We start from the raw sequence: 25084 nt of genomic DNA, 5'->3' as shown, positions 1-25084 counted from the left end.
TAGTAGCGCACTTAAACGTTGCACATAAAACCAACACGATTTCGTCAACGTTTGGCCAGGGTTTATGAAAAGCAAGGTAATTTAAAAATAATACACTTCTTAAGATTCATTAGCTTTATACTGTTTTATTGTATTGTTAATTAAATTAAAATGATTGTATAACTGATATTATTAATGATATTAGTAGCGCCAATATCACAAATGCCACCCTCCCCATACTTTATTTCTGCAAAGGCAGTTTTGTTTTTGTGAAAACATTTTCTTTCAAATGTCCGGTGAATGACGTATTATTGGATTGGATGGGATTTTCATACCAGTATGACTGCAAAACCAACTCTGACCAGATGCTGGTGCTGAATCTCTACGGATGAATTTACATACAGGTAAATAAAACCTGGTACAATAACTGTAGCCAGTTCTCTACTTTGTAAATAAAAGAATAAATATACGTTTATAATATTGATTCGTACTTAAATATAGCTTAAATGAATGTTCAAACTAATGTGCCCGATCTAAATCTATGTCTTTTTTGATATTGGTGTTTGAAGAATGAAAGATTAAAACCAAGAAGCAGTTGGACAACACAACTCTTTAATACAATATACAGCTACAAGAAGTTGTTGTTTTGGCATGCATAGAATAACTCGGGTAAAACAAACTTGAACTCACACAAAACAGGTCAGAACAAAACGGGTTGAAACCCAATGCTCTCTCTCTCTCTCTCTCTCTCACACACACACACACACACACACACACACACACACACACACACACACACACACACACACACACACACACACACACACACACACACACACACACACACACACACACACACACACACACACACAATCTCAAATACAGAAATGAGATAAAATATGCGTGTTTGACTGTTACCGAACTCACAATACAGGCCACAAAACTAAACGCCACAAAACTAAAAGTGTGTTTACAACAGTAGGCTACGTGTCTGAGTCAACTTGTATTTGCATCAGCACTAGCATTCATGCAGGACATTGTGCAAACAATTAAATATTCTTCATTTTTATGGCAAGTTTCTTTCAAAAATATGTCCACACATACTGTAGTGCATAGGTCCGATGTACAGTATAGTACAATAAATAGCAAATGATGGATAGCAAAGTTTTTCCAGCATTTCCCAGTTATAACTTACATTTTGCATTGATATATAAAATAAAGTCTTTGTGAGTAATAATAGATTCCATAGGCTACTATAAAACTGCCAGAGTCTCTTAAAGGGAAACTTTACACTCTCACACTAATCTCTCCAAACTTTACAAATATTGATCAACAGCAATGTGTAAGAGCAATGTTATTGCAATATGTCTGTGACACTCGACTGTCATAAAGTAGATGTGACTAAGGGAGTAGTGAAATACAGAAACTGGATGAATTGATATTTCTTGACTGATCAATCTGAGTTGATTTAATTGCAAGTCAAATGTTGCTCACACCAGAACCATTGCATGTATTCTGATAACTGTTACTCGGATATATCACAGCATCAGCGAGTTGTCATTCCTATTTTTCTGTTAGAAAACCTTTAGTTTGTGCTTCGAGGTCAAAGTTCATGTTCCAGAAGTTCCTCTCTTGAAGCTGCTCTGGTTTCCTCTTCATAATTCCTCACCTTTTCATCTCCTCCATCCTCTTTTGTTCACAATGTAGGAAGTCCAGTTTTTGATATGTTCCGTCCACCTTTTGTCTAGCGAGACATCATTCGCACAAATTCTGAGATAAGAAAGAGCAAATATTGTTTTAGCTGGTTTGGCTACGGGACACACATATTGCAGGTGGTGACCCAACACAGGATCCAAATTGTTTTTTTAACCTTGCGTACGTTGCATAGTTTATGCTTTTGTGACACAAACTGTTCATGTTGCACGATTTTATACATTTCTTCATTTTTGTATGCAGCCCTAGACCGTTTCATCGGACATGTGCGCCTGGATGGTCTGGCTAGTGCCTAATAATAAAACTATTTATATTGCATTTAATTTATTTGAACATTTATTTATATTATTACTTTATTGTATTAATAATTGTGTTAAATAAACGATTTGTTGAATTTTGTTGTATGTTAATTTTATTAAATGAACAATTTGTTGAATGGGTCCTGTAGTTCGATCGCATTTAAAGAAACCGTATGGGACATTGACATCTAGTGGTTGAGCTTGGTATCGCAGTCTAAATTCAAAATAATGGAGAGGCAAGTTTAGCCGAGTAACACTTCTTCTCGGTTTCTTTTGATTGTTATCAGAAATAATCTACAGGCGCTCTATTGGTTGCGATACAGGGACATGCGCAGTAACGTTTATGTTGTTGCTTTGAAACCGTCTATATGACCACCGGATGAGAACCGCTGCTCTTTAAATAAAAAATAAATGTACTATTGACCTTATTTGTGTCAAAGTTAGCCTGAGCTCAAAATACAGGAAGAGGACGTTCGACTGTCACACCTTCAGCCATCACAAAGTTCCTGGGGAATAATCTCGCCAGCTATTTTTGTCCTTCCTGTTTTATGCTCTTTTTGTGCAGCGTTAATATGAGAGGTGAAATAATCCCATGGTTAAGAGATAATCTGGTTGACAGCTCTGCTACCGTCATTTTACCGCCTTCATGGTGATGAGATTCAATAGCAGCTGAACCGAGTGATGCAAACAGCTCTTGTGCTGAAAAAACACACGGGGGTATACATGGCTTAACATATGATCCCATAATAAGAATTTGGGTTTCTTGCACTATCATCGTTGTCTCTCTGACCGTTGTGTGTCATTTGCATAATTTTATGGTTTGGGGTTATGGTTAAGGTGCTGTGGGCATTTCTAATGTTATTGGTGAGCTACACAGCTAGCCATAGTTTATAGTGAACTATAAACCTACAAACTATCCAGCCATAGAAAATAGTTCATGTATTGTGAAAGCAAAAGTTAGAAAGACAAATAACATTATACAGAGCGTCAACGGAGTGTTTTTGCTACTGTACCTTTGTGACATTTATATAAAAGACGGGTTATGATGTATTGTGTTATTTTGTCATGTAGAAACATGCAGTTGCTATTAGAGATGCACCGATATATCGGCCAATGATCAGTATCGGTTGATAGTTTAAAAACAGCCGATGATTAGGGCCGAAGCTGTTAATTAAAAGTGGACAGAAAATGTGATGAATTTGTTCTCTGTATATAGATCATGTTAAGAAACATCACAAGTTTGATGTTCATATTTTAGTCATAATATAAATTAATAACATTCAGAAAGTTAAGAAATATAAATGTAATCTTTGGTACCGGCAGATATCCATCTGAATAACCGGCTATCGGTGGAGACATTTAGTATCGGTGCATCTCTAGTTTCTATAAGGCTGCTTTGAAATGATGTGTATGGTGAAAAGCACTGTATAAATGAGTAAATGTGACTTTAATAGGGGAAGTTGTCTGTATATGTCTATGCCACGATGTGAATGCTCTGGTTTGACTAAATGCTTTGCACTGTGAAAGCTACAGTATTTCATTTTTTTTTGTTATTCCAAATTTCTTCTTTAAGTGCTCCTTTAAGTTATTCAATTTGATTATTGAATAACTGATCCTAATGATTGTGGACAGATTGTGCCGTTTCCTCTCTACGGGCACACATTGATTCGTTCCATGCTTGTATACCTAAGAACTGAACCCCCAGCCGTCACGACACCACTGAAATGCAATTAGCATTACTAATGAAAAGCACCAAATCAAGACGAGAGGCCGCTCACCTTCAAAGTCAACATGTCCGTCTCCATTCAAATCAATGTCTCGTAGAATGTCCTCTAAATCTCTGTGGCCCACCTGCGGTCAAGAGAATCAATGGGAGGATGAATGGAGAACTTGATGACATTAAAAAAAGCTTTCCGATGCTCATTACACAGTCAGTAACATCACCTGCTGCCCGAGCAGTTTCTTCATGGCCTCTCTTAGCTCTGCTGTGCTGATCTGACCGTCTCCGTTGGTGTCAAACTGACAGTCAAAGAGCAAAATAACGGTGTTAACAGAGGCTTCAGGTGTTCCAGAGTAGTAAATGTGATTTTAGTGTGTTCCTGTAGCGTTTTGTGTTATGAATGTATACACTCTTAAAAATAAAGGGGCTTAAAAGGGTCTTCACAGCGATGCCGTAGAAGAGCCATTTTTGGTTCCACAAAGAACCATTCATCTCTTTCTTACTCTTTGTATCATCTGAAGGATCTTTTTTCGCCACAAAGAACCTTTTGTGAAACAGAGAGGTTCTTCAGGTGTCAAAGGTTCTTTATGGCATCGAAGAAACCTTTTGAAGCACCTTTTTTTAAGAGTGCAGGTTGTAATGTAGGCTTTTTGGATACATGTGTCCTAAATGTAAAATTTCTTATGTTTTGCACCATTTGACTATTTTTGTAAGTTTCTTTTTCAGTAAAGCGTCACCCGGCACCCCTCACCTCCTTAAAGGCGTCTCTTAACTCTTTTACTCCGATCATATCTGCCGTCTCAGCCAGAAGTTTGGGACCCATCAACTCCACAAAGTCTTCAAAGTCCACATGGCCCCCCACTGTAAGACAAACAACATTTAGGCTTTTTTACTGAACTGTCTACACTGAAAAAATTACTTTTAGAATTGACTTATTAAATCCTCGTAACAATTTGCACAAATATTTTTTAAGTAAAATGTGCTGCTATAATTCAAGTACAACTTACTAACCAGAATAGTAAATTCTACTCATTAAATACATTTAGTATTTGTTAAAATATTAAGTCAATATTACTTAAAGTAAACAAAAAAAGATTACCTTGAACCAGGGGTGTCCAAAGTCCTGCAAAGTTTAGCTTCAACCCTAATCAAACACACCTGAACAGCTAATCAAGGTCTCACAAAGCAGACTAGAAACTTCCAAACAGGTGTGTTGAGCCAAGTTGGAGCTAAACTCTACATGTGCAATGACCGACATTGGACACCCCGCCTTAAACAAAAAGGTGTCTAACTCAGACTTCACAGAGCCCTTATTTTCATATTGAAATATACGATTGTTTTTGACAACACACAGGTAGATGGTGAAGTAGGAAGAGACTGGTGGTCTCATACTGGCATTAGCACACTTACTGCTCCATAACACACCTCGTGACTCATATCAGCCGAGGCACAAGCACCGCTCTTCTGAACAACGGTAACAACTTAAAAATGTTTAAAAAACAACCCAAACTTAAAAATAATACAAAGCTCTCCTAAATCTCAAAGATAAATCGACACAAAACACGAACAAGTCTTTCTTTTTACTGAACACCACTTAAAATGACAGTTAATCTGGAAAATGAATCTCCTAATGCAGTCAGATGCAAAGCATGCTGGGAACTACAGATCAACTGCCAAGGTAGTTATATCTACAAAAATGATTTATGTGGTCTCGACACAAAATAATTAAGTAAACTTAATTTGACCAATTTAAATGGGTTTAACATCATTAAATTGAGTAGAATTACTTAATCATTTGTTCAATTAAAATTACTCAAACAAAATTATTAAAATCTTAACAACTAAATTAAAATGGAACAATTGACAAAATTAGAAGATTTTATTCCCAAGATTTTTACGTGATTTTAACTCTATATGTTTTGTTAAAAACAGGAACATAATTCTATTTTATTTTCAGAAAATCTGCTAAGGCACAGAATCTTTTTTTTCAGTGTACTTGGGCAAAATACTGTTCTCTTCTTCTTTGGAACACAAAAGAAGATATTGCGAGAAATGGTTTTGTATCCATATAATGGAAGTCAGTGGGAATTAATCTGGTTTGGTTATCAACGTTCTTCAAAACATCTTCTTTTGTGTTCTGCAGAAGAAAGAAGGGTCATGCAGGTTTGGAATGACATGATGGTGAGTAAATGATCACAGAATTTTCTTTTTTGGGTGCACTGTCTCTTTAAATGCGGCCTTAGGAAGCTGCCTATAGAGACCAAACTGCCCAAACTCCTCACAGTTCATGTTGATCTGTTGACTCAGTTCAATGAGTTCCATCTCGGTAGGCATGTAACCCATAGTTCTCATGCAGTTCCCCAGGTCCTTGCATCCAATAAAGCCGTCTTTGTCTTTATCGAACTCTTTGAAGGCTTCTCGTAACTCTGTGAAGATAAAAAGCAGGACGCAGTGACACCGAGAGAGCACAGAGGGAGCTGTAGAAGATGAAAGATTTGATATAACATCACATGGACTCTGAATACAGTTTGCACAACAGTGTTCTCTGAATGACGCGAGCAACTGTAACCCAATGTCATTCTAACCTCTACCTCTTGAACATTAAATGGAAGCTCTTCAAATGAAAACGGAACAATTGACACATTGTACCAGAGCGTACCGCAATGCTCTTTCATATTGAGAAATTTCCCACATCAAAATGACGCCAACAAAACACTTCTGCTGAGAACTTTATTCCATTTCATTTGTGTTCCTTTAGCTTAAAGGGATAGTTCACACAAAAGTGAAAATGATGTCCTCCTCCTCTCGACATTTCAAACCTGTAGAGTATGACTTTCTTTTGCAGAACACGAAAGATGATATTTTGAAGGATGTTGAACAACAACAACCGAACAACGGCGGTACCCGATTGGTTTTGTGTCCATACAATAGAAGTGAATGGGTGCCGCCGTTTTTCGGTCACCGACTTTCTTCAAAATATCTTCTTTCGTGTTCTGCACAAGACAGTAAGTCATACAGGTTTGAAATGACAAGCGGGTGAGTAGATGATGATAGAATTATCATTTTTGGCTGAACTGTCCCTTTATTTTATTTTTTTGTACTTTATTTTTTATTCAAGACATACAAGAAAATAAAAATACAAACATAACAGAACTGTTCTTAGGTCACCTGTACGTGTTTTTTTTTTTACATGTTGACAGAGATACATTTCAGGAAATACAATGGCCATCACTCGCAACATAAGTCCTTATACACAATCCATTTTTACCAAAATTGTAAATATTTCTCCATTCGCATATTCAATGAAAAGGATATACACTCCGTACTCTGAATATCGGACACAATATCACACCAATCCATCTTTGTTGGGGGTTCAGATTGCAACCTTCTCCATTGAACTGTCCCTTTAATAGCGCAAATTTGATCAATCCTAATTGACAATAAGGTATAACTTACCATCCATTTCCTCTGGCCTCAGCTCTCTGTTCTGCAAAAAAAGCAACAAGACAATCAAAAACAAACGTCACAGATATCCACCTCTGCTGTGTAGTTTTGTCTGGTGATGTCATTAGAGTTGTTGTCCTCCACCTGTTTTCAACAACTTCAATGCACCATTGAGAAGCTATTATAACATTAGCAGAGAATCCGTTTGACAATGACATGTGTAAACCAACATACACTCAAGCTGTCTCTAAATGATGTAAAGTGATTCCATTAGATTTTCTCATTTGCATTAAGTCATTTTGAGAAGCACATATAAATGGAGGATTGATCTCTCAGAAGCAGCTTAACCTGTTTGTTTTCTAATCCCAGAATTCCTGCCGGTCACGAGCCCTCCCGCCGAGGCTAATTAATGCACATTCACGCAATTTGTACATCAACCCAAATCACGTAGCGTTGTGTTCTATATGACCACCTGCGCAATGTCTGCACTTTGATGCATACTATGTCCATGGAGTGTTTTTTTAAGAATATGCATATGTACTATAAAGAGCATATATGAGCTCTGCAACCTTTCATTATTTCTTTTGGCTTTCATTTTAAACACACAATGTGTGACGAACGCATGTAGAAGTGTTCTCTCTTGTGAGATCTGTGCATGTGTGTGTCCAGACTTACGTACAGCCTGACGGCTCTCAGCGAAGCCCTTGCGGAGAAAGATGCACGCAGGCCCGAGAACATTGTGCATGTAAGTGGAGTTCTGAGCCAAAGCCGCCAGGGTCTCTCCAGATGTGACCCCCTCATCACATGACCGTACTGCTTTGTAGCTGCGCTTGCGGTCCTGAGCACGGCCACCCGAGCGGTCACGGTTGGAGAGGGAGCGTGGGGTAAAGACACAATTAGAAGCGGTACGGACGTGCGTCAAGCACACTGAAGGGTGGGTGAGACACGTGTCAGTCAATCAGTACGCAAGTTAGGACACAAGTCAGCAGTCTAGTCAAATGGTCAGTTCAAAGCTCATCAGTTCAGAGAAAACCAAAGCAGACAGACGGTGAGCGCACCAGGATCTGTCAAGCGTGGTAATACAATTTCTAAATGTGGTTTTACTGACATTATCAACCAGATTTTAAGGCTGGGCTTTGAGGTTTGGACAGTTTTAAAGTGAAAGTTAACCCAAAAAATGACAATTCTGTCATCATTTACTCACCCTCTAAACCTGTGTGACTTTCCTTCTTCCGCAAAGACAAAAGCAGATATTTCGAAGAATGTTGTCAACCGGCACCCATTGACTTGCATTGGTTTTGTGTTCATACATTACAAGTGAATGGGTGTCATCACTGCTCAGTGACCAACTTTCTTCCGAATATCTTCTTTTGTGTTCTGTGAAAGAAAGAAGGTCACACAGGTTCGAATAAACAAGAGAGTGAGTAAATGATGACAGAACTGTTTGGGTGAACTATCCCTTTGAATTAGGTTCTGTTAACTTTAATTAATGCAGTTAGTAATGTTTAAGCATTAATGCTATGAACAAAAACACGCTTCATTCATTGCTAGTTTATGTTCAAGATGTCAGTTTATACTATATTTATAGATGTAAAGTAACAAAATACAGAAAATAAAGAAGGCTCTTGTTTTGACCAACGCTAAGATACAAAACCTTATTGCAAATTGTTCTCTTGCAGAATTTCATGACCATTATCGATCGTCTCCTTTTAATTTAGAAATATTTTACAGGAAAAATGCTATAATCCATTCAACTTTAAAACATGCACTAGAATTTAGGCAAAATTGCATTATTAAACCAAGAATTGTTTCTGTACTAACAGAGGATATCCAGGCAGTGCTACATGTCCTACTTCGGCAATCTCCACGTGCCAGATTTTGCCTTCTATTCTCTCTTCCCTCTGAGCAACTGACAGAACCTTTAAGATCAGATATCATTCAAACTGAATAATTCATCTACTTTTATACTCGCGGCGTGCTGCCGCAGTGTCATCGCGTTTGATTGCCGCCATAAAAGAACACCGAGCTTAAAACGGTTAGAAAGCAAATCCAAGCCTCCGGCTTCGTCCTTGTCGCATTTTTACAAATCGACTCGTTGATCACAAGCATCGATCATGAAGATGTGGGGGAAGATACGAGAAACTACACGGGTCCTCGAGTAACCCAGAAGGGAAGTGTGCGTTTAGAGAATGTAAAACCGCTCGTGTCAGAGAGACCTTATGAGGACGAGAACAAAACCAGTCAGCCAGTACAATATAATGACCAATTAGCCGACAGAGGCGAAGAGCACACACACGCACACACACAGCCCTTCATAATTAAAGACAGACCCATGAGTTAATTGAAGAGAGGAACGACGTCATCTAACGAGTCTAAAAAAAGAAAAATCCCTTGCGTTATAAAACCAAAAATCAGCTATAAATGTTTGTATTTATTTACAGTTATCACCTTTAGTGTCATTCAAATTGTTTAAAAAATGTAATTCCAGTGTCAATGACATCTTTTCACATCTTCATGACCAGTTTCATTTCATCATTGCTTGTTTGAATGTTCATTCTAAAAATTGCTGGGTTAATTTTAGTGTTGGGTCAAAAAGGGACTAACTCAACGGTTGGGTAACCTAGAAAATATTTGACCCAACAATGGTTTAAAACAACCCAGCATTGGTTAATTTACAACCCAACAATTGGGTGGATCCAATGCAGACCTTCCGTGAGGAAAGGCGTTTACTTTCGTTTTTAAGGTAAGAAGCGACGTTTGCTTTAATCATTTGTAAATATAATGTCATACATGTTATTAAAAGACATATTCATATTTAATTTGTCAAAAAACCTGTCAAAATGATTGGCTGCATCTGGGTTACCGTGTGTTATTAGTTTTGAGAGGTCGTTATGGGAATAACGAACCTTGTCGCGACTGGCCAATCAGAATCAAGCATTCCAACGAGCCGTGTAGTAAGGGAATGAAATACTACGCGCCTTGTTAGTAAATCACCCGCAGAAATTTCCGCTCCCATCTGCGCTTTTGTGAAATTGCGCTGTTTAGTCAATCTGGCCCACACATTTTTGGGGGGTCAAAATGGACTGATGTACTTTCCTAATGCGTGTTCTTCGTATCCTATTGTGCCAAATTTAACAGTGGATATTTTAAGAAAAAATGTAATACGAAAAATCGAATAACTCTGCCTTTAAGAATATTTTATGCTGGCTGACATCCCATCCCGTCCACCTGACTTCATTTCGTTACCCCACTTTTCACGATCCATTGAATTCCTAATGGACAAAGACCCACTCGTCATTTTTCTTGTTGCGTTTCATATTTCTCCCTGTAATACATTAGATTACGGAAGCAAAATGGATTATAAACGCGCTGAAGCTTTCATGCCGGTTTTAAAACTGGTCTCCTATTACCAAAGCATCCGATGGCTTGTTCTCCATTAGATCTCCTCTTCCGTTCATGCTATCCTGTCTTACCACATGCAGGCAAAGTAATCTGTATCCAGCTGGTACAGAGATTGAGGGCACACACAAACGCACACAATGGCAGTCAAATTTGGCTTAATGAACTTTAGTTCATTAAAAACAAAGCCTGCCATTGGTCGAAGCAGCTGACGTGTTCATTCTTCAACTTGGACGTACGCACATACAGTATTTATGTGTGTGCCAACACGTGCACTGCATCTGCCCTCTATTTACACATGACCTTCACGCTCCATCTGCTGCCAGGGCTGTGTGGTGCCAACTCATGCGTTCTTCCAAAGAAACCTGTGCCACCAGCAGAGCAGCAGGTGACCGGGTCTGATATATTTCAGGTAACCAATGTTATGTAAAGATTCCAGACAGAAAAGTGCCGAGAACTCGGAGACCGCACTGAAGATAAAAAGAGCGTTTCCCAAAATTACAATTCCGTTATGGTTTATTCACCCCGACTTTCTATCTTTTGTGGAACAAAAAAGAAGATAATTTGAGAAATGTCCATGCAATGGAAGTCAATGAGGTCCAGTGTTGTTTGGTTACTAACATTCTTCAAAATCTTTTACGTTCTGCAGAAGCAAGAAAGTCTTTCTGAGCTTTGGAATGACATGGGGGTGAGAAATGATGAATTTTGGGTGAACTATCCCTTTGATAAAGATTGTTGTGAAACTTTTTTTGTTTGTTTTGCTGTGTAATCTGATTCAAGCTGATTCTGATGCACGTACAGTAAAGCAGCGTGAGCGAGCACATCATTAAACACAATGAATTCACAAACAGACTCATCAATTCCTTCAAGGTCGAAGACGGTGCAGCAACCAAGTGCCTAAAATTCCAAGCACTCCTTCCTAAATGTTTAATACATCAGTGTTTTCCTTTTTACTTCTTTTTTGGATGTTTTAGATGTTCTCTACAAATACTGACTGTTTGTTTCTAAATCATTCATTATCAGACTAATATGATATTACAAAAACTTTATCAAACTTAAGGGTCAGTCCAGAGTCCGTTCGCTGAAAATGAGCATGTATCCAGTAGTCCCGTACCGCGATACGCTCGATACATTTCACATTTTTGTGAATGACTATTAAACACAGTCCAGGTCTGAGTCCACGCACACACACACACACACGCATGCATCCACTAACAGGGGTTGTTAAGGGTACGGCTAACATAAAGCGCGTCTTACCTTCTTGGAGAAATTCTTGAGCGGCGATTTAACACAGTTGCCCATAATCAAGTCCCTTCCTTTAATTTGGCGACTGTAAAAGTCAGCGTGGCCGCGTGCACGTGTGTGTAGCGCCGCATGCGTGTGTGTGCATCCACATGTCTCCATGCAAGGATTACGGCTGGCGAGATGAGGCTTGCAGGCTTATCTTCAAGCAGAGATGGATTGGAAGAAAGCAGATGATCCAGAGGTGGTGATGCGGGATGTCAAGGTGACAGGCAGGGAGGAGAGGACACGGAGAGAGAAAATGGAGTGAAAAAGTGGAAATGGTTCTCAATGTGAAGGGCTGCTAGAAGAGGAAAGCCAAGATTGCTGGTTCACTTGCTTTCTCTCTCTCCCTCTCTCTCTCGCCCTCCCTTCTTTTCCCCTTCCCTCCCTGTTCACTCTCTCTTTTACTCATTACCTCGCTCTCGCTCTCTGCTGCTCGCTTTTATAAGCGTCCATCCAAACAAGGCAACAACAGACAAAGAGGCTCGTGCAGCGTATCACCTTCCCTCGAGCAAGATGCTGGAGACACTCAGCCAAATGCGCACACACACGCACACACATGCACACACACGACAGCGTGTGCGAACGCAGTCGACTGCACACATACGGTTGTGGGGCTGCGGAGCTAAAAATACCACTCAGACACACACACAGTTTACAGTCATGCCACCCGGCTACGACCGGGCAGTGCAATCCAGACGGTAAAAGCTGCCCGTGCAAAGGTGAGATGCGGCCGCGGCAGGCACGGATACGCCGGCGATGCCAAATCACAGCTCACTGTCCGGCCACTGCAGGTTGTAAGGGGGGAACAGGAAGCCCTTCCCAGAATTCACCTGCCGAGATGCCATTCGTCCATAGTGTCATGTCATCGTGTTTGAACCTTAATGCCCGTCCTTTCTTTTGACTTCCATATAGGAAAGAAAAACACTAATGAGATTTCTGTCATATCTGATTCGTTTCCACTGTACACCAGAGGAGATGACCTTAATGGAGACGTTCGAGACTTTTGCTTTGAATTCTTCTTTAACATTCTCATTTTGAGTTTTTAGGAGCATAATGTTGCAACCTTCAAAGCGACATTTCCATCAATCCTTTTCAAGGAAATATCAAGGAAGAGGGCTCTTTAATATCTCAGGTTTTTCTCCTAGACATCAGTGAAATTAAGTGGAGAGCAAATAGACGTTTGCTTGCGTCTCCTGTGTCTCAAATATTTCTTCTGAGAAAAAGACTCCATGAGAGATCTCAACGATGTCTTTGATTCACTATAGTTGTGTCCAAAATGACATACTATGCTGTACACTATGCACTCAACCATGTAGTGTATGAATTTTAGAAGGGTAGTATCGTCCCAGATGGAATACTAAAGGGTTTTATACTAACCGGAAGTATATCTGTTTCCCAGACGTGCACAATTGACGTCAATCGCACGGCACAGTGCGTGTGAGTAAAAATCTAATTGTGCATTGTGCGTTTAATGTAGTTGTCATGTGTTTTGCCCAGCATGACTTTAGTCATCATCAGATTGAAGCGTTGTCACTCTGCAGGAGAGTTTTGCTCGAGCAGCATCCGATAGCCCCGCCTCTCTTCCGCTACATAAGCAAAACTGCGACCGTTGAGTGCGTGAAGTGTCCACAGTTCCACACTTCATATTTTCAGTTGGAAAGGTGCATCATCCGGGTACTCAAAGTGCACTATTCAAACTATTTATACTACAAAATGGCGTAGAATAGTGCATAAGTGCTCAATTTGGGACCCGCCTTATGATTAGTCGATTTTGCAATCAAAAGTCAATATTACTGAAGATCTCAATATGAAGTCAAACTAAGAGTTTGGTTCCAAACTGAGATAACTCCGTTTTCATTTTTTTCAAAAATCATGTTTTTTTATTGTGCATTACAATTAATATCAATCAAACTGCAGTCGGTTTGCTTTGATTTAAGCCATAATAACTAAAAAAATACAGCTAACTAACACAATAAAACACAATCAAAACATGAAAACATAATAAAAAACATGATTTTTGAAAATAATAAAAAATGGGAACCAAATCATTTTGGAACCAAACTCTTCAAACATTTCCCATCAAATTGACCCAAATCCAGATTATTTCACCTCTACCTCTTCATTTTACACCTCCGTACTCTTCATGGATTTGAAAAATTGCCTCATTTTCACGATGTTTATTTTCTCCTAAGCAGAGAAACATATGAGACTAACTTGATAACTCCATCAAAAACATCTGAGAAATACATTTTTCCTACGGGATACCACTATCATATCCACATTTAACCTTCCTTGCTTCATTTTCTGCCGATCACTCTTTGGTTACTCATGCATGCTCTTCTCTCTCTGTTAGTGAGGATGATTCATCCCGATGAAGTCGGCGTCTTCACCGGAGGCTCAATGGGAACTTCAGAACACGTCAGAAATCAGAACCAGGCACCGTCCACTCTCATAATGTCAACTCAGTATGAGAACATGCGACAGCAGCGCACAAACACACATGCGCAGATCACGCACACGCTCACACTACACAAGCTCACGGAGGCTGCGTTGCACTTGTGTTCTGTAAGCAACTGCATAACCGTAAACGCGTGAATGAACAAATAGTCTTTTCACACCTGTCATGCTTACAGGAATGTTCGGAGGTCAAAAAAATCAACAGTTCTGTAGTAGTGTAGCCAGAACTTGTTTAGCTGGTCTAACGTTTGTGCTATTTAAATGACATCATCTGTTTCAACCAATCATACACCGTAATGTTTATTTTGTCAAGTGTGCATCACAGAGCTGAGTGATTACAGAATGTTTAGGTTATGACAGTTTACGTGCTTGAAGGTGATGTAAATAATGTTAGTCATCTTGCTATAGTACACTAGTCTGAACCGCTGATTTAAGCCCGCCCCCTCCTGTCAACAACTTCTCCGGATCTAAACACTTGCATAAGATTTACTAAATACTGCACAATATACAGACATTTAGAAGAACGTTGGTAACCAAACAACATTGGGCCCCATTGACTTCCATATAAACACAAAACCATTGACATTTCTCGAAATATCTTCTTTTGTGTTCCACAGAGGAACGAGTGAATAAATGATGACAGAACTTTCCTTTTTGGGTGAACTATCCCTCTACGTCATACACTATATCAGCAGGTGCTTTTCTGAGAATACGTTGCATGACCTTGGTCTTGCAGTTCAACTCCAGGAACACTCGAGCCACACATAAATCGCATGATTCTTACAGCAGCGTTAATAAAAACGTCTTCATTTAATGATGATGTCAGGGCAGAGACGGCCACAGGCGGCCAGTTAAAGGAAAGCAAAGATGAACATGCGGTGATGTTCACATCCGCCTCTGCTGTACAGATGCTTTTTAAACTTTCTCTAATACATCTTATGTAGTGTTACTATAGCAACGTCAAGGTCACGGGATTGATTCACAGGAAACACATGCACTGATCCAATGTATAGAACCTTAAAGCTACTTCAGGTTGGATGAAAGTGTGTGCTACACACTTTACAGTAAATCATGTTTTAGAATCCTTTCGGTTCGGAGGACAGATGGTAAAAAATAATCTTGAAGAGTTATCTTAACAAACCTGTTTCAGTGATGGTCAGATGGTGTCCAAAGAACAAACATTTTCATTAAATTCTTTAAGGGTTTTCCAAAACTGGCCAACGAACTAAAACAATATTAAAATACCTCTAAAATGATTGATGTGGTTTGAGATAGATATATATATATACACATATTTTTCTTGCGGGTTACTCAAAGGGGAGACGAGTTGCTGACAGAACTAAACATTTCTCTTGAAATATTCATTCACATTCTTCTAAGAGCATGAAAAATGCAGGAACTCTTCAGAAGTGCTGTTCCTTTTCCTTTCACTTCTCTCTGGTTTCACCGCGACTTTCTCTCCGCTCGACTCTTCACACTCACCTGCTGTGCCTGAGAGTGTCATGTGCTCGCCTCAGGTAGCGCCGAGCATCTCCAGTAGCACTGTGTTTAGTTGCTACATACACACGAACACGAAGTCAACAGGAAATTCAAACTGACCTCCTTAATACGCTTCTTGTGAACAAAGTTTCAAAATATATTGATAGCATGCAACCTACCCTACACAACTTTGCTTTTCCAGTGACATCACCGAGACCTTTGATGTGCAGATATTAATACAAATAATTTCTAATTACATATTTACTTCTACACTCTACAAAAACAATAGTGCTATATAAAAGTGGTTCTTGCTCGTAGTCTTAGAGGAACCACTTTTAGTGCTATATAGAACCATACAGGGCTTAACAGGTTCTTTATACGGAAACCCCAAAGAACCTCAGAGCAAGAAGAGAATAAAAGAATTTCAAGGTTCTGTCTTCCTCTCTGTTACACAGACTGAGAAAGGCGTCAAAATCCTGCATTTCCTCCCCTGCAATCCACGGGCCAATAAAAAACACATTCGCTTCTATAAATAGCACAGACTTTGAGATGTATTGAAACAGAAAATGACGTGGAATTTACGACACAGCTTGTATCGCTTATTCATATCCTCACTCGCTCATCTCCCTAAACTGCTTTCCACCCTCCATCATGTTCTCCCCCCCAGACCCTCGTTGCAAGGTCGGCCTGACCCAAGTGGGCTGAGGAGGGGGGAGCCACAGAATGTTCTGGAAAAAGCCAAAAGAATGTGTAAAAATGGAGCTGTAAGAGCGAGAGGCAGACCTGCCTCAATGTTGTGTCTTTCTTACATAACACATCTAGGTCTGTCGTACTTCCTATTCTGTCCTCTTCGTTTCCTGTTTCCATCACAGCAGGGGGAGGAAGGATAAAAGTGAGTTGACAAAGACTGACAGCGCATTATTCTGAGAGAGAAAGTATAAATCTCACATTTCCTCCTCTTATTTTCTTTCTCTAGCTTTATGCATCGGTGGTGGTTTTTGAGATATGCAGCACATTCTCATAACTGGGTTAGTGGCATAATTCCTTGTTATCAAACATAAGGCAGGTCAAGTGATGTCAGAGTTAGGAAATTAGAGAGAGAGAGAGATGGAGAGAGAGAGAGAGAGAGAGTGAGAGAGAGAGAGAGAGAGAGAGAGGGACAGAGAGAGAGAGAGAGAGAGAGAGAGAGAGAGAGAGAGAGAGAGAGAGAGAGAGAGAGAGAGAGGAGACGGAGGGCGAGAGAAAACTGTCAGAAGGGAGGAGAGGCGAGAGAGCACGAGTAGAGAGATGACGATTTCCGACACTCCAATACCTCAATAGAAGAGATGCGACGACAGACGAGAGGACAGGAGAAGAGCTTCCGAGTAGAAGAAGACAGAGATAGAGTAGAGGATCATGAGAGCAAGAGAGGGAGAAGCGAGAGACACCGCGACAGAGAGACGAGAGTAGGAGACAGAGAGATGACCGAAGGAGAGCAAGAGACAGAGAGAAGAGAGACGGAAGGGAGACCGACTTCGAGACAGAGACGATGATCGATTGACAGGCCGATGACCAACTACGAGAGCCGAAGCGACAGCAGAGAGAGGAAAATGAGACAGAGACGATGAGACGAAGAACGAGAGAGAGAGAGAGAGAGAGAGAGAGAGAGAGAGAGAGAGAGAGAGATGTTGAGCAGATGGAAGCGAAGGACTTCTGCGACACACTGCGGCTAAAAGAAAGAGAAATCTGACTGATGAAGAGACAGGGCACAACATTTCTAAAAGCAGTTTAGAACTATTCAAAATCCTTTTATGCTAAAAAATAACGATTCATGAAATTCTGTAACGTGAATATAAAGAAATAACCTGTTTGGCATTCAACTAACTAATCCAACTATAAACTATAAAATCTATAAAAGTCTATTAAATTTATATTAAAAAACAACTTTATCTTCTTTGTTGTTCATCTTTTACTTCAAACTTTGTAAACATGCCTTTTACAGATTACGTTTGCTTAGACAAAATGTTAAATGCCCTCTTATTTGTAAATTGCTAAATAGATAAATGGGGATAATCTGGAATAGTTACAGACATTTCTATCACAATGATACAATTTCTGTGCGAAGGCTATGTGTCATGGCTCTGCTTCATTTAGTCATGTTTTTCTTGGTCCTGTAGCAGAGTCATGACAAAGCCTTTGGTTATGTGTGGAGAGAAACATATTATTGTCAAAAGGACGTTCTCTCCAGTGTCTCGTCATTGGCCCCGCTCCTCTCGTTTCCTTGTGATCTTTCCCTGAGTGTTTGATTAACCACACCTGCCTCATGTCTTATCCCTCGTTTGTGTTCCCTTTAAATACCCTCTTGTTTCTTTGTCCTGTGCTCGTGGATTGTTCTTAGTTTGTACTGTGTTCGTCCCATGTGTGCCTTGTGCCTCGTACGTACGTATGTTGCTTACCCAGTCTCGTGTCTTGTTCCTGATCCTGTTCCTGTTCCCCGGCTAGTGTTTGTATTTTGTTATTATGTTATTCTTATAATTTTTGACCTTGTTTTGTCGTGCCCCCTCGTGGGAAGTTTTTGTTTTATTTATATATATATATATATATATATATATATATATTCTTAGTTTAGTTTTTCCCCATTGTGGGTGTTTTTGGTTCTGTTTTTTGTTAGTAAAATAAAGTCTTGTGCATTAACCCCTTACTGCCTGCCTGCATCTGGGTTCTTCCACCTCGTATCGTGACAGCTATGTGAATGTTTTGAGTTTATCTTTCATTTTGCTACATCATTTATACAGTTTACTAATAAAAGTGAACAATGTTAGTTTTAGTGCTCATATTAAAGACACTTTAGCAAAAAATGGGTTTAACATAAAGTGGTTCTATATTTGTCACAACTGAAAAAAAACCTCTGATCTTACAGGAATTTAATTGTAACTATATTAAAAGTGTCTAACTAGTATGAATTTGATCGATGGGAATCGTATAAAAGTAAGATTATTAGAAAAAATCATACTGAAAACCCTCCCCAACCCCGACACTAACGTCACTGGCGCAAAAGCAAATGGCAATAAAACATACAAATAAGATCTGAATTTGCCACATTGTAAAAAAGTTACGAATTCCAGTGAGATTGTGTTGGAAAAATAGGTACAAATCTGGTGCTTTTTAGATTCATAGTGTAATGCAGTACAGAAGCTTAAACCTCAATGCACACATCGAGTAGATCGGATATTAATATCATTAAAGCAAAGTTAGCAAATCCTCCTTATATAAAGTATTGAAAATGACACTGAAATGCTGATCACTATTGCAGACAGAAACACTGAATGCTTTTACATATGCAGATGGGTTTGAGGAGGAAAACGCGCAAGGCTTGATTCCCCACGTGTCAGGTATAGCTAATGGATTCAAATTTTTTCACTCCAGCACAAAAAGACAGCTTTCCTCTCCTCTCTAATCAGGTCTTGAGCTTCTATATTTAGCGCCTGCTGGCAGAGAATGATTTCTGTAGGGATTGTACACGGGACGTGATGTTACATAAGGAAATATGAAACTCTGCATTTGAGGAACATCAATCCACTGTGAGGAAAATCCGACACGTCTGCGCTTTAAATAAAGCAGCGTTTCTGCTCGCGTAAGATGGAGGGCTTTACTGCATTTTCCGCCGTGCAGCAGCCATGTGTCCACGTTGTTTGTGTCACCCAAGTCGGAATATCCCCGGGGGAAATGTGCGGCTTTTCACTTTTTTGCACAGGTCTACATTGAGGAGTTGCGGCGAAATCTCTTCAGTGTGTGACATTTACAAGCCAAAGACCAATGATGGCTGGAAGGTGCTTAAAACCACGCCAAAGTCAAATAAATAGCCTAAATAAACCAAATAAAAAATAAAAAGACAACCAATGGGCTCTTGACAATATCGAGTTTCTGACTATCAGGATGTGATGGAATAATAGACTTCTTTACACACAAAAACAAAAAGCTTTGAAAGGCTTTAAAACCCAGGTTTATTCTTGCTCTCCATACTTTGCTAAACTTAAGTCATCTAAATCTGTCATAACCTCCTGTTGAAAACATCCTTGAAGGCAAATATGATTCATGATTTAGCAAAATCTGATAAGATCTCTCTTTGAGAACAGCCTTCAAGGTAAAAATGATTCATAATTTAGTGTAAATGTTTTTTTTTTCTTTCTTTAAAATTGCTGCACACTGTCATAGCTCGCAAATCTTTATTAAAAAGCGACGGCACTTGCTTCAAGGTCTTTGACTTAAGTTGATGTATTTAATCAAGGTACTAAACGTTGTAATTAAATGTGCAGGCTACGGAAATGTGAGTGGCTTTTTCTCTTCTTTCCTTTGCATGGACTGTGTACTTCTCTGCCAGATCAGGTGTGCAAAAGGTGCTTACCCATTTGTTTTCTCATTTCCAATCATAATTAGCTTCATGTAGTTTATCTCCTTACATTTAGGAAACATGTTACATGTCCATACTTGGAAGGTTTAATTTCTGTCATTTTCATGAGATATAAAGCGGCAGAAGACAGCGAAGGAATACTTTTTAGGAAAGAAGAATAATGGACCATTGCCTAAACATGACGGTGATAAATCCCACTGTAACCAACCGCATTGTTTTGACCGTGTGATATAAAATCAACCACAATTTGACACCTCACCATTAACTCTGAATCCACCCTGACAAAGTAGAACCCGCTCACTTTCTTCATCAAAGCCTTATGCATAATTCAGTTTTTTCATCAAAAGCTGACCATTGAGAGATCATATCCCCAAAGACTTGTGCTCTCCAGTTACAAGTTTCTCAAAAGGTCCTATATGCACAAAAAGTTTCATGAACCGTGAAGCAAGTTTTGTCTGTATGTGAAGTCAATACATACCATATTAATCATTTAGCTGACCCATTTACCCCAATTGACTTTTGCTACTGTTATAAAAACAAATCCCTCAGCAGAATTCAAACACAACATCCTTTCAGTCACCTGCCCAGATCTGTAACCACTGGGCTACAAAGTTGGTAAGCATCAGACTGGTCCGTCCGCTCATAAAAAACGTTGAATTTCTATTCAACACCATTAACGTCCACCTGTTGAGTCCACTCACTTTTGAAAATGTTCTTATAAGCAAAGCATGAACTGCACTGTTGTTGTATAATGTTAATGAAGCATAATCGTGTATTTGAAAGACTGTAGGTTCATTCATATCATCATCAAGAGTCAAGACCGTTTCTTTGCAGTAAGTGACTATAATAGCGCAATGGTATGCAGATGAATGTTTATATGTATAGTCTGTGATATAATGTACTCGCCCTACCTGTCCAAACACTGATTTGACTATAGGATGGAGGTCTGCATCAAGCGCGCCGCTGTACGCGCTCCCTCTCCCGGGGGCTCGCGTGCCGTCTGGCTTAAGTGGTGCTGATGTTGCAGCTGGGCTGGATGTGAGGCTTTGATTCGAGCCGGTCCGATGTCTGTCCTTGGTTTCGAAGAACATCGCAGCTTCCTCCGAACGTCTGGAGAGAGATGGAGTCGGTGAAGGCGTCCGGCTGCTGCGGGAATTCCCGTGGAGTTGGACCGGGGGGTCGGTATGGTGATGCTTTGATGATTTGCGGTGTCCCTTGCCGTGACGATCCGGTCCGTCGTGGGTCTGATTCTGAATATTTTCTCCTCTTCTTCCACCGTTTCGGGCGTGCTTGGGTTGGCACAAAGGTCTCCGGGAGGTGGCATCGCACTCTTCGGTCCAGCAGGAATCCTCATTGCCGCCGATGCGCCGGTGGTCAGCGCGGTTCCCGGGTCTCCGGTGTGTCGGTGCTGCTGTGGATTTGTGGATCAATGATGTGGTGGATTCGCTTTTTGGAACGGAGGAGCTCATTTTGACCTCCAAAACGCGGCAAACTCACAAAGTTTTAGAGTCACAGAGACAAAAATAGAGTGAGTGTCCAAACGCGTCCTTGCACAGGTGCGAATCGCGCGCGTGAAGGACTCTAGAGCGTAGCGCAGGTCGCTCGTGCGGAGTTTGTTCAGTCCCTCGTGACGCGGGATGTTAATGACCCCATTGAACGCGCGCTTCTAAATTTCAGCTTTAATAAGGGAATCTCTCTCTCGCTCTCTCTCGCTCTGTCCAAAATAAGAAGTTACGTCAAACTGCCTCGCAAAGAATTTAGAAAGGACATTCATTTAGTATGACATAAATAATGATACCTGCATCTGTATTCAGTTTATTAAACCTTTTTCAATCAGATTTACATGAAGATTTGTCAAAAATTAATGCAAATTAGTGGAGATTTTTGTATAAGTGTTATACATTATACAAATATATTATATTGTAATTTTTTTACATAAATAGTTGTTCAATAAAATATAAAGTTAAAATATAAAACTGAAAACATGTTGTTTTGTGACAACATGCCCCACTGCATGAAGTCACAATATATAGGCTTTTTTATTTGTGTTTATTTTATTTTATTTTATTTTTGCCTTTTAACAAAGATTTTATTTCTTTGCATTGACTTTTAATTTGGAGTTGTTCTGCAAACCAAAAGCTTCAATCTAGAATTTAGATGACAACTTTGGGCTATTCATAAAAGTTAACATGGCTCATTCCTCTTGAGGTCTCTATGACTCATGTACCATGCACAGAATAGCTTGCACACTTCTTTTCTGATAGACACGGTGCAGTCAAACAACATTTTGGATGAATAAGGTCAGTCTTAATTCTACATTAGACGTCTTTCAGTCCACTTTTAATGGTGCTGATGTGAGAAACGACCAAACCATGCACATGCTGCACGAGCTACATAAAAGATGCTGATTGGCTGAAAGGAGGCCAGATTTTTCTTGATCAGATGGGACCATCTTTAAAAAGTGCCATCCGCTTGTTTGCGTTCCTTCGGTCCTGGAGCATCTGCGTGGAGAGTGAAAGCACTTACGTGCATTATGCCACTATATGAACCCAATGAAAAGAGTTCAAACCTTGTTCCAGTGTTTGTGTGTGTATGTGGTGAGTGTTTGAGATGGAAAGAGCAGTTTCTGCTCCACACACTCTCCTGAGAGTTTGTTTTTACTGACAGCTGTGTCTCCATCCCACTCGCTCCAGGGAAACATGGAATCTTTTGCTTCACCTCACCATCTTCTGGCCTGCATCACTGCTTCCTTCTTGTTTGATTGACATGTCTCTCCCGATCTCACCTGACGCTCTCCATCACTGGTCTTTGCCGCATAAATCGACTTTTGAGTTCTTTTGCCAACTTTGTTTCAAATGACAAATTTGTAGTATTTTAAAGAGATACTCTCTCCTCTCGCTGTGCAGCAGGGGACATTGAAGCCTCGGGGTTTCATCTGGCCCATTTGCATTCAAGGGAGCGAAAACAAGATATGTTCCTATCTCACACTCCAATATACAGAAAAACACACATAGTTTCATAAATAATGGCGTTGCGCTAATAAAGCCTTGATATTTTCGAACACTCCGCTAAGCCTCTCGTGTCTCAAAGTGAGTGTTTTCTTCAGGAAATGTAAACATATAGCCCTGCCATTTACCTTCCACTTGGCGACATTTGCAGTATAATATTCCAATCAGCATTTTCCTTTCTCATCTTACGATCTGTGACGTCTCGGTTTCCCCCGCTCAGATCATTTTCAGACCTTCCGCTTAAAAATACCTGGAGTGTATTTACTTCACCATTCTTGTGAAAAGCCTTGCAGGGTTTTAACCCGAGACATGGCCCCCTGCAGCCAGGCTGACCTCTGGGCTGAATGCTGTATTTGTGTTTGCCTTTCAGGTGCGGTGTCGCCCGCCAGCTTCCCGGCCCGGCTCGCCCTCTCGATTAACCCACGTCTATTGGCACTGTTAGCTGCGTGTGAAACATTCATCAGATGGGTTAATAATTTATCAGGAAGCAGCTTGAGACCCATGAGGTTTGATGGCCAGAATGCAGTACGCTTCTGCATTTGCATGAACACAGCAGCGCCACAAAGTTCAGCCAAATATGAAGACACCATTAGCCGAATAGCTTCATAATGGCACAATTCATTGCTTGGCTAATGAGTTTCATGAACAATTGAGTTCATATGAGAGTCATAAAACATTCACGGTGTTGTCCTGATTACACAAATTAAACATTATAAGACTAGTAGGTGTGTACAAATATTGTCGTGATAATAAAATAAATGGTAAAAATGGTAATTAAACAGACCCCTATTTATTACATTGATTACATACATACTTGTTACAAAATTACATTTCATCGCTATCCTTCTAAAACCTTGGAAGTCCAAATTCACAGTTAATCCGGAAATTGAAAAAGCTTTTTACTTTTTAAATGATTAAACACTGTGTTGTCAAAGTTAAAAAGCACTTTTTTAATACTTTTTATAGCTTAGATATTTGCAAAACCTAGTGACAATCATCATAAAGGGTGACTAATAATAATGATTTATGGCTAAAAATAAAAAAATATGGAGACACAAGGTTTCAGAAGGACAACAGTGACATTTTTAGGCAATTTTAAACTCAGATTCTCAGATTTTTGACATTAACAAGGTTTCTACAAACTTTAAAAAGATATAAAAGAAGAGAACCTTTGCTTTAAAGGTTATGGGTAACAAAAAACGGTTCTTCTATACACTGTAAAAAAATTCCCGAAAAAAAAAGAAACTTTCCGGAAGCTGGGGCGTAAAATTGCAATTTATGTATATTTACGTATTTATAGGTTTTATGTATTTTTATGGTATTTTACTGTAAAAAATCCCTTAACAAAACGGCAGACATTTATTTTCACGTAAAATTATTTTTCATGTTTTTCTTGTCATTTTCTGTGATTTGAAAAAAAATATATAGAATCCTGTAAAATTACAGGTTCTTACATTATACATAAAAAAATCTGTAAAAAACTGTACAATTCTGTAAAATATTTGTTTTTACAGTTTGGTATCACTGCAAAGAACCCTTTTAATCACTTTTATTTTTAAGACTGTATTGCAATTCATTTTATAATACTTTTTTTCTTGTTTTCTTCATTTTGTAGCCCAACCCGTAGGCTGCCTCAATGAAATGAAGATTCCTTTGGAAACCATTCACGCCTGAGTGGAGGAGAGATGCACTTGGCTTATGCGGTTCTTAATTCGTCTATTTGCCCCCCAGTGCATTTAAACATTACGTCCTCCAAAATAGCAAAGCAACACTGAAAACATTACAGAACATCACATGCACGTGCACCTTATAAAAACACCATGATTTTAGAAGACACAAACGAATGCAGGAGCCCAAACATGCGGTAGTGCACGTCCTTTTGAAGATAATGAAAACTGCATAATGAATG

General features: G+C 39.5%; 1 protein-coding gene and 1 long non-coding RNA gene across 5 annotated transcripts; one reads left to right on the top strand and one right to left on the bottom strand.

Annotated features, from left to right (window-relative positions):
• Window positions 1-571: 571 nt before the first annotated feature.
• cabp1b (calcium binding protein 1b) lies at window positions 572-22084 on the bottom strand. 4 transcript variants are annotated; one of them, XM_057320622.1, is made up of 8 exons: window positions 12498-13743; window positions 7835-7993; window positions 7168-7198; window positions 5994-6137; window positions 4463-4572; window positions 3936-4010; window positions 3770-3842; window positions 572-1749 (listed from the first exon to the last, which is right to left on the bottom strand). In XM_057320622.1, the coding sequence occupies exons 1-8, from the start codon at window positions 12501-12503 to the stop codon at window positions 1724-1726; spliced, it is 624 nt and encodes a 207-aa protein (XP_057176605.1). In that variant the 5' UTR covers window positions 12504-13743; the 3' UTR covers window positions 572-1723. The 4 variants fall into 4 exon arrangements, with proteins under 4 accessions (XP_057176605.1, XP_057176604.1, XP_057176606.1 ...); XM_057320621.1 differs by lacking the exon at window positions 12498-13743 and adding an exon at window positions 11812-12454; XM_057320623.1 differs by lacking the exon at window positions 12498-13743 and adding an exon at window positions 11812-12452 and having other exon boundaries at window positions 7831-7993.
• LOC130545830 (uncharacterized) lies at window positions 21609-25084 on the top strand. Its single transcript, XR_008961706.1, has 3 exons — window positions 21609-21695; window positions 23546-23681; window positions 24791-25084. It is a non-coding gene; the product is annotated as an uncharacterized LOC130545830 (long non-coding RNA).

Source organism: Triplophysa rosa, linkage group LG22 (assembly GCF_024868665.1).
Source record: "Triplophysa rosa linkage group LG22, Trosa_1v2, whole genome shotgun sequence".
Taxonomy (NCBI): domain Eukaryota; kingdom Metazoa; phylum Chordata; class Actinopteri; order Cypriniformes; family Nemacheilidae; genus Triplophysa; species Triplophysa rosa.
The sequence above is the reverse complement of the archived record's forward strand: the minus strand, read 5'-3'. Positions and strand labels throughout refer to the sequence as shown.